Below are 10,855 nucleotides of genomic sequence, written 5' to 3'. Positions count from 1 at the left end.
ATATATCCTCATTGAGAACTACTTGTGAACTAAGAAATAATAACCAATTAATTACTAATCACAAAAGTAACATGTCTAAAAGTGAACAATTGTCGGGGTATGGTCATCATGGTCATAACATTTCAGAAGCATGTGCCTCAATTGGGTTCTTTGTGGAAACCAGTTTATGAATATTATCTCCCCCCAAATACATTAGCTACAGGTTGAGATTGTGACTACTACTCTTGCCAAAGGATGGACATATGTTCTCTGTTTATTTCAAACTTAAACATGGAATAATACTAATAATGATATATTTTTTTTAAATGTTAAATAATTAGGAAGTGATGTTGACACTCTCATGATTGGATTAGTTCACTATCATGAGCTCTATTGAGTGTCAGTTCAATATATCTCAGACTCCAAAGACCTACCTTTATGTTACAGTAGCTGCCTGAGGAGGACTTCTCTTTAGGATATGAATATAAACATTGATGTTCTCTTGTCAAAAACAATTTGCATCTTTAATGAAGAAATTGGCTGCATTTATGTTGCGATAAGCGCAAAACCACATCTTCCAGATGACAGTGTTTGTTATAGTGCCTCACAGAACCTGTACAGTATGAGTCAAATATAAAATTAAATAACTTGGGTAACACTTTAGAATAATGGTCCGTAGTTAACAAGTAGCTATGCAGGAAGTAATAGGTAGTACTGCATTATTCACAAGTAGTTCTCAATGAGGATATATTTCTTTAGTAATAATCAAATACCTACCAAGGAACTACCTTTGTACTAAATTACCTATTACTTACTGCTTAGTTAATATTGCTTCCATATTAGTTAATAGTATTAAGTTCGGTGTTAATGCAGTACTACCTATTACTTCCTGCATAGCTACTTGTTAACTACGGACCATTATTCTAAAGTGTTACCCAATAAATTACTGATTGCACTTTTAAGTCCTTTTTTTACTATCAATCTCCACTTTCACATTCTTGTTTTGTTTTTGGCAATTTGGTTGGAGGCGGAACTTGTTACTCCATGACCATGCGTTACACGGATGGTTTTCACCATTGTGTACCATCTCTATGCTTACATCAGTGTCTCCAGCTGAACGCATTTGCATACATGTCTAACCGTGAACTATAAAGGAGGAGAATAAGGTGGACGATGCCATGACTGTCCCCACCTACCCGGGAGTTCATGGCCCCCTGTAAGCCCCTGCGTTAATATGGCCCTTAGTATGGCATGAGGGTGAGTAAATGATGATAGAATTTACATGTTTGGGTGAACTATCCCTTTAAGGATGGTATATGGAAAAATGGGTTAGATCAAGTGAAGAATGGTCGTAAAACTGGTCAGCAGTACTATTAACTCTAGAGTGTTGTTTATTGCTGTGTTATGGCTCATTGACACCTGCTCACAGCTCTGAGAATATCTCATTTCAAAGCCATTACAATGCTGCCATCTTCACTTGCCATGGGGAGTATTATAGGGGCAAGATTAAGACAGGGAAATAATTTACAAAAAGTTATAAATTCTGCCTATCCACACTTATCATGTTAATTTGTGCACATTTTAAAAAGGTTTCATGGCACATGCAAAGATGTGTAAAAACTCAAAGTACATGTTTGAAGGGACTGATCAGTACTGATCAGTGCAACCTGAATTCTTTTAAAGAATTAGGTTCAATAAGTTTTAAAACTTAACACTTAACAGATTGGTAGTATAAAAAAGGGACATATACACTCACTGAGTACTTTATTAGGAGCATACGTACACCTACTTATTCATGCGATTGTCTAATCAGCCAATCATGTGGCAGCAATTCAATGCATAAATTCACGCAGATACGGGTCAGGAGCTTCAGTTAATGTTCATATCAACCATCAGAATGGGGAAATGTGATCTCAGTGATTTCAAAAGTGGCATGATTGTTGTATATCTGTAACTGCTGATCTCCTGGGATCTTCACGCACAAGTCTCTAAAGTTTACTCAGAATGGTGCCAAAAAAAAAAAAAAAAACAGTGAGCAGCAGTTCTGCAGAGGAAACGTATTGTTGATGAGAGAGGTCATTAGAGAATGGCCAGACTGGTTTGAGCTGACAAAAAGGCTATTGTAACTCAGATAACCACTCTGTACAATTGTAGTGAGCAGAATAGCATTTTAGAATGCACAACATGTCAAACATTGAGGCAGAATACAACAGCAGAATACAACCCCCCCCAATAATTGATATCCTTGTTGCTCTTCTGCCGCAGTCCATTATGCACCACCGTCTATTTGTCATTTATATAATAAATACATATTATGGAATAAAATAATGGTTTAAAAAAGTTACATTTTTAGCATGCTAAGTAGTCTAACGCTGCTCGTCAATGTAATTTGAGATCAAATCGCTGAAGGAGGGACTCAAGTTTAAGAAGCTAAGCGGGCCGGGAACCTCATGGATTATTCCAGTACCACAGATCAGCAAGCAGTTCATTTTAATAGTGTTAGTGTCATGTGAGTCGTAAGTATCTAAATAAACATACAATATTTGACCACTGTTTTATGATTGAAATGTTGTACCAACCGACAGTAATTTCCAAGTGTGCAAACTAGTCACCATTTGTCAAAATTTGCCTTTTTGAGTTGAAAATTTGTCATGTACAGTATGTGATTTGTATGTAATTCATAATTGTGAATGTGAAAACATTACCGGAGTAGTTTTCAGCATATCGAGTTTAAGATAAGGAGCGAAATGAATGTGGTTTGTCTGGCAGGCTTTTGAAGTAGCTTTTAAGAAAATTCCCATGACATTGTCTAAGAAAATGATCCACAAAGTAGAGCGTTATCACCATCAGATTAGAACTAGAACATTAGACTAGAACATAGTGACATGTGGTTGCGTCCATAGTGCTTTTAGGTTGTGGCAAGGACAGTGTCATATATTTTAAATGCAAATATTAAGTAATAATTTACATTCCATTTAAGATTTTGTAAATAATTTCTTTATGTCTTTAATTATTTCTAAATTTAGTACAGCATCGACTAAGGGTCTTCTTTTAAAAGAGCACATTTTATTTTGAGTATGTCCTTGTCTGGTCTGTGGTCAAAAAATGAGCCACCAGTTGAAGGAGTCGTTCACCTAAAAATGGAACATGTACTTTTACTCATTCATTTACTCACCCGTATGTTGTTCAAAACCCATATGCTGTTACTGTTTTTAGGAAAATAAAATATTTTATGTAGGTCTATTCCATAGAATAACAGTTTATAGTGAGCAGGAGCTGTTTGTACTTCAAAAAGGGCAAATACTGTAAAGCACTATTAAAGGTTCTTTATAAAGACATCATAACAGTAGTCCATATGACTCGTGCATTATATTCCAAGCTTTCTGGTGCCTTTCAACAGCTTTGTGTTATACATTATGGACTACTTTTATGATATTTTAATAATGATTTCTTTTTCTTGTTTAGACCTTGACAGCAGTGGTCAATATGAACTGTTTTTGAATGGAAAAGAGCAGCATTAATATTATACTAGGGGAAAAAATCTAAATGAGGGACAACTTGATTGCAGTAAATAATTTTGTGTATTTTCTTTTTGCTAGCCAGCTGACACAGTCAAGACATGGCTACGGCCTTGAGAAACATTTAGAGTTAAATAGTTAATGAAATGTTTTGTTTTGAAAAGTTGGTTTCTGTATTTAATCAAGCTCAAATGTAACCCTTATGCTAACAATGAACAAGCCCATTTCAGACCATATACAGGCTAAATATTTTGCATTGAAGATATTTTTCTCATCATGGGCAGAATGTCTTAATCAATGTGAGAGGGAAACTTTAGGGAGTTTTATGCCTCTGTGCAAGAAGGCACATAAAATGGCTAAATAAAATCAGTCCTGATGTTGCAAATATAAATGCAAGATATAAACTTCCTAATATCTAATTCCTGTGTCAACCATTGTTTATTTTCAGATATTTAGCAGTTTTTGTGAACTGAACTCAGATATGTAAGATGCTGAATCAAAGTGTTGCATGAGTTTTCAAATTTCAATTATGTCAACTCTCAAAACAAAGACACATTTCTCAAAACTATTAACACAATTCACCTGTTTTCACACATGTTCCAGTTTGTTTAATATTTTCTCCAATACTTTACACAGAACTGAGCCATAATTTTGCACAGGTTTAACCATGTTCTAATTCAGAATGCACAAGCACTCAAAGAAATTAAGGCATCAATGCTTGATCTCAGCAAAAACACATTTATCCATGTGTAATCACCACCAAGTAGCAAAATTGTTTACACACCAGTCAGAATATCAGGATAAGTAAAAATGGCCACAGGTGATTGTGTGCTTTAGAAAATTGATTCTCATATTGTATGAAGATATGGAATGCAAAGAGACAGCAGACTCTTTGAGAATGAGGAAAATGAAGATGAAGGGGCAGATGATCAGTTGTCCCAGATGATATTTGTTCTACAGAATTCTAGTGGACTGTTCTTGTGCATGGAACAACAATGCTGGGGAAGTCCAGCTAAACTCGTTTTATGGTTACATCTATCATTGATTTACATAAACCTTCTAACAAGTAATCAGGTAACTACAGTAACTAAAATGTATTGTAGACAAGTAGGTAACCGACTGGGCTGTATCACGTACATTACAATTGCTCTGATTATTTGTGGAAATGGATGTCTTCTTTGTCAACTGTAACCTGACAGTACTTGTTCTACTATAATGTACTGTATTTCTGCAGAACTAAGGAGCGTCTAACAATGCAAAGTAGTACGATGTTTTGTACCATCTCTTACTTACAGTTTTACAGTACATTATATTCCTTCATTTATGCTAACTTCTCTGTATTTTTAAAAACAAAAAATGTTACAGACATTTAGAGTCACTGAAGTGATTTTCACCCCGAATCATTTTATAGTACTGTAATGTAGGCTTGTTCTCAAATAAACTTTTTGAAAACTTCCACATTTTATTTAGTATTGTAGTATGTGCTATAACTGCACATACTGAGTTAATATAGTGATTGACCTGAAAAATTATCCCTGGTTTATATAGGTTTTTGTAGCAGTGTTTTGAAATGATCCCACTCATGTGTTATGAAAAGTGCAATATTTATTGTGTTATTTGTAATAAACATTTATTTTAACAGAAGATAATATGTTTTTGAGTAAAATATTGTATTTTTATGTGCAATTGTATACATACCTGTATTGGTGTGTAGTATTGAAATTGTGTTTTAGAGTTTTAAGAAAATGGTGAACTGTTTCATGAAATGAAATACTGGGGATGAGAACAGATGCCATCTTGTGGTGATGTTGAGAGGATATGGGCGAATATAAAAGAACACAGCACACTGCTTACTTGTCTTTATGCTTAAATTCAACCTGTTCTGCCTTTCCTCGCCACTAAAATATAATGAGAAAATATTACAAAACACAGGGCACTTCATGTTGATTTGTGTTTAAAAGGGATAATTCATCCAAAAAGGAAAATTCTGTTTTCATTTACTCAACATAATCTGTATTACTTTCTTTCTTCGATGGGACACAAAAACAGATGTTAGGCAGCTTGTTAATCTTAGCCATCATTCACATTCATTACATATTTTTCCATACAATGAAAGTGAATGGTGTCTGAGGCTACCATATTAAAATGTGTGTGTGTGTGTGTGTGTGTGCGTGCGTGCGTGTATGTTCGACAGAAGAAAGTCATACAGATTTGGAAGCACATGAGGTTGAGTAAATGATGACAAAATTCAAATTTTTGGGTGAACTATCCCTTTAACATTGTAAACCATTTCAGATTCACTAACAATATCCATGTGGCTTCATGAGCATAGAGAGTAAAAGGTTGCTTTTCCTTTAGTAACACAACATGACAAAGTAGCAATTCATAAATCAATTTGTCTTTTACTAAGGGATATAAAAGGGAGGCGATATAATTGTTCAGATTATAAATTACAGATTGTACAGTCTTTTTGAAATATATATCCAATACAGTGTGTTTACGTCTGTAAGGATGCAATCTGTTTAAAATCATTATTTATGGCATGGACTGGACTCTGGAACACTGCTCTTACAGTATGTTGTGCTATTGTTTCTCCTTTGTGAGTCACTGAATCCAACACCCCCATTAGGGGTGTAAATTGGTTGAATACAGAATTCCCCTTTGAGGAGTTGTTCGTTATTCAAAGAAACTATCTGAAAGCTTGTCTCAGTCATCTCCAGAATGGAGTTATCCTTTTTTGTCCCCGCTTCGCAGTAGTCATCTTTTCTTCTGCCTCGGCTGTATTTCCATTTGGATGAGTCTGACCTTCCTTTCTTGTGCATGTGCCAGCAAAATATGCTCAAGAGTAACACCAGGACCACTAGCACCACCCCACCAATCAGGCCAGCCAATAGGAGAGGTGAGCTGGGGTCCTGCTGGGTAGCCTGCTCAGGCCCAGTGGCATTGTCATTGGATTGAAAGGAAGCAGACTTCATCGTCACCTCTGAGCAAATTGTACTATCTCCTTGGAGGTAATTATTGAAAGCATCTAGCGGATCCACACAAATACGATAGGTGGATTTGGGCTCCAGGTTTGACAGCGTGATTCCCAGATGCACTCCCTCTACCATTGTCTCCAGCATTGGGCCAGTAAGCAAACTGTGACCCAGCTTGACCCATGTCACCTTATAGGCTGTAACAGTGAATGTCGATACCCAGCTTACCTGAATACATGAACTGTTCAGCACGACAAAGGAAACACGTAAGGATTCCTGTCTAGGACTGTCTGGGGAATTTGTCCTCTGTTCATTGTCTAGGCCTGCAGTTGGTAGGGGAAGTGCACAAGGTGGAGGGGTGGGTGTAGGCAAGGAGCGTGGGGGTGTGAAGGCCATTTGAGTGACTGACTCAGTGGTGGAGGAAGAGAGCAGTGTGGGATGCTGTGTGAATTGTGGGACTGTGGCTGTGCTGTTAGGACACTGGATGAGCTCCAGGGTTAGTTCTCTGATTACCATGCCACGTACCCTCTCTGGTTTCTGGCACATGAATCCACGGACATTGAGGGTAGCTGGCAGGGACTTTAACCACAGTATGACCCATTTAATGTTGCAGTCACAGAGCCAAAGGTTGTTTCGAACAGTGAGCTGTCTCAGGCTGTGGAGGCTGTCAAAGACCCCCTGTGTGAGAGACTGCAGCTGGTTGTTGGAAATATCCAGTCTCTCCAAGTGATGGAGCCCCTGAAAGGCTGTCAAAGGAATCTCATTCATCTGATTATCCTGCAAGTTAAGCTTTACCAAAAACTCAGTCGGTAGATTGGGAGGAGGAACTGTGAGGGAGTTGCGAGCAATCGACAAGATTTTAAGGTTAGCCAAAGTCTGGAACGCCCCTGGGGTGATTCCCTCATCTGTGAGAAGGTTCCCATCCAGAAGGAGGCGTTCTAGCCCTGTAACATTCTCAAACGCATCCTCGGCTATAAGTGCTATGCGGTTCTCATCCAGCCGCAGCTCTCGCAGTTCCTCGGGGAGCCCTATAGGTACACTGCTCAGGTGGTTCTTGGTAAGGAAAAGGGTTTTGAGACTGATGGCCTCCCTGAAGGCCCCCTCCTCCACACCCACAGTAGAAATGGAGTTGTCATCCAGATAGAGCTCCTCCAGACGTAGCAGCTGTGCGAGTGCAGCCTGGGACACTGTCTGAATGTTATTCTCCTGCAGGTGGAGCACCCGCACATTTTTGGGAAGATTGACAGGAAATTCATCAAGCTGGTTGCCATAGAGATACACAGTCTCCACTGAGGCAACATTGTGCATTTCAAGGGGAAATCCAGCATTGTTGATTTGATTGTTATGGAGGTAGAGGGTTTTATAACCCTCTCCTAGCCCCAGAGGCACAGATGTAAGACCCCTCTCATTACAGTAAACAAAGGTCCTGTCACACCGACACTCCTCGGGACAGGTTGTGGCTCGTGATAAATGCATGTGAAGACCAAGCAGTATCGGTATCCATGGGCTGATCAAAGTTGGAAAGTCTTTATTCCATATTCGGATTTGTACCTCCATTTTGTAAGACAGAGAAAGCTTTGCAAATACAATTACTGCAAGGTAATTAAAAAGGGGGGAAAATCCAATAAAATCCACCACACTGGAGTTCTTAACGGATCTTGAACCTTGCCTCAGTGGAGAGTATGCTATGTTGAAGTCAACGGGTAATCCTCCTGTAATTGCCTGTCCTAAGCTCCCCAACACAAGAGCAATAGTCTCATTAACTCGTGCTACTCCCTCTCATTCCTCCATCCATATTCGGTCTGGGAATGATAGCAAAGCTCATCACATTGTCACTCTGAGTTCATGGAGGGGCAATTTCAAAGTGTGTCAGCCAAAGCAGCAAATGTGGAGGGTTCATCGGAGATGACCTTCTCTCTCGTCGCAACTGGACGATCTCTGAAAGGCACAACCTCCCTCACAAGTAGCATTTTGATCCACTTACCTATTTTAACAGAAAATACAAATGGATGAGAAGTTATTTTAATGATATTCAAATATTAAATATTCAAAATGTGTGAGTATGTGGGAGAGAACAGCTATTCAAGCTATTAAAATATGAGGATTTCATAACAACCACAACAAAGATGTAAATAAATGTTGAAAGGGATTGTTCACCAAAAATGAAAACTCTATCATAATTTACACACCCTCATGTTGTTCCAAACATAAGAATTTCTCTCTTACATGGAACACAAAAGCAGATGTTAGGCAGAATGTTATTCTTAGTCAACATCCACTTTCATTGAAAGCCAATAGTGACTGAGGCTGTCAGTCTCTAACAATAATTTTGTGTTCTATGGAAGAAAGTCAGATAAACTGATTTTAATGACATATGGGTGAGTAAAATAGGAAAGAATTTTCATTTTTGATCGAACTATCCTTTTAAACATTGATCATAATAAAACCCATATTGATCGACCATTAATTTAAATTTTTGGGGGAAATATCCCCCTCAGTGTCTATGGTGATTACAGCCCTGAATCAAGGTAATAGTTAACGGAAATAAATGTAGGAAAATAAAAGAGCAGCTGATAATAAAACAGGATCACTACACTGCCAGTCATCTTCTTGCAAGGAAAGAGTGATGACTGGCGACATCAGCATCTCTGTGCTCTCAGACTTGTAAAGGGCACTGAGGTGTTTAATCTGTCAAATACCATGATGATGGACAGGTCTGTTCTCCAATGCTCTGACACAGACTTCTCCTTCTCTCAGTAATAATGATTCTGAACCTGGGGACAGTGAGAACTGCTCTATTAAGTCAATGAATTTGAAAGGGAAGGGAACACAGCCCTGCCTAAGGGTACAGAAATGTGAACAATCTTACAGTCAGTGAGACATTGGCACCTGTCTGAACTGTCACATTAAATGTGTCTCATTTTAGCTTTAATGGACACACTTAAGTCAGCACAGCACATTGTTGAATGATAAAGGATGTTAAAGAATAACAAGCTATGTAATCATGAATAAAAAAATAATGTCAGCTGATAGCATGAATAATGCTAACTTGTGGCACTGGATGTGCAAATTTCATGAATATTTTTTTTTCATAGACATTTTTACTGTCATCTATGTATATTAACATTATTACCATTGCTATCATTCATATATCTATATATATGTTTGTTTTTTTATTATATTATTTATTGAATTTATTTTTAAGAATACTAACTATTCGGAGTAAATCATGGACAGAAATATTTTACCAAGGTTAATAGGGAAGGCCATGTGCTTCAGCATTTAGTTAATGGTTGGCAACACTGACATTTATTTGTTAAACTAATGAGAGAATAAAGACTAACATTTCAAATGTAAATTATATGTTTAGTCCATAATATAGGCCGATATTGTATCTTTCCCGATTTTGCTGAGATAATTAACCTAAATAAATCAGATCAATTTTGTGTGTACAACAAGCAGCTGATATGAGCAGGTTTCTCATTCTCCTATCTGCGGAAATTAGAAGGATCCGTTGTCTGAGAGAAAATCCGTTGTTTGGCAGAACTTTTCAGCGCCGAAATGATGGCACACATAGCAGCCGTTATACAAGAAGTTTCTTGCAAGCGCACAATGTTTTTAATTCTTAAATCGGCACATCTTAAAACCATTTACTGACAACAAATTAGGATTTTCGTTGTTTAATCCTCACCTTTATAGAAGATGCTTCCATCCCTCCAGGCAGCATTTAAAACTACTCGAAATACTCGAGTTCTCGAAATTAAAAAAATAAATAAATAAATAAATAAAAAAAAATTACAAAATGATTCCACAACCCTAACTGTCTACCCTCCAACTGTGGAGGGTCAGCCCGATGGTCCTTCAGTCCAGACAGTCAAAAAAGCGACATTCTGCCGAGTGTTTGATCCTGGTGATGATTTGAAATGTCTGCGCAACATTATTTGCCCGAGCGCAGCTACTTCAGTCCGGCTGATGCGCTACCGAGTTCCGCACGTCCTTCTCCCAGTTACCGGAGTGCACTGGTCTCCCCTGTGTTACAACACCTCTCACTGTTGTTTCCGAAACGGAGATGTTATACTTATTTTCGAAGGATGTCAGATTCCTCTGCCATATTTAGTTACATCTGATTGTTTATTCCAAATGCACGAAACGCAGCTTCCCTTTGGAATCTATGGGTGGGATTGCAGTAATGAATCCAGTTGATGGCAATCTCTCTCTCTCTCTCTCTCTCTCTCTCTCTCTCTCTCATACACACACTCTCTTTCTCTCAAACACATACACATACACATTCAAGCTGGATAAGTGTTTCATGTCCTTTTCTATACAAGGAAATTTTATTTTATGTGCTATCACTGAATTTAAAGGGAAAGTTCACAAAAAATA

The 10,855-nt window shown here is 37.9% G+C and overlaps 1 protein-coding gene across 1 annotated transcript; it reads right to left on the bottom strand.

Annotated features, from left to right (window-relative positions):
- Positions 1-4,751: 4,751 nt before the first annotated feature.
- On the bottom strand, positions 4,752-10,631 carry si:dkey-87k14.1 (leucine-rich repeat transmembrane protein FLRT2). The gene is made up of 2 exons (XM_052145556.1): positions 10,164-10,631; positions 4,752-8,456 (listed from the first exon to the last, which is right to left on the bottom strand). The coding sequence occupies exon 2, from the start codon at positions 8,027-8,029 to the stop codon at positions 6,029-6,031; it is 2,001 nt and encodes a 666-aa protein (XP_052001516.1). The 5' UTR covers positions 8,030-8,456; positions 10,164-10,631; the 3' UTR covers positions 4,752-6,028.
- Positions 10,632-10,855: the final 224 nt, after the last annotated feature.

This window comes from Xyrauchen texanus, chromosome 16 (assembly GCF_025860055.1).
Source record: "Xyrauchen texanus isolate HMW12.3.18 chromosome 16, RBS_HiC_50CHRs, whole genome shotgun sequence".
NCBI classification, from domain to species: Eukaryota; Metazoa; Chordata; class Actinopteri; order Cypriniformes; family Catostomidae; genus Xyrauchen; species Xyrauchen texanus.
This window is presented reverse-complemented; position numbering and strand designations above follow the sequence as displayed.

Coding starts and splice junctions, on each gene's coding strand:
- si:dkey-87k14.1 (XM_052145556.1), bottom strand. CDS start 8,029: ATGGAGGTACAAATCCGAATATGGAATAAAGACTTTCCAACTTTGATC.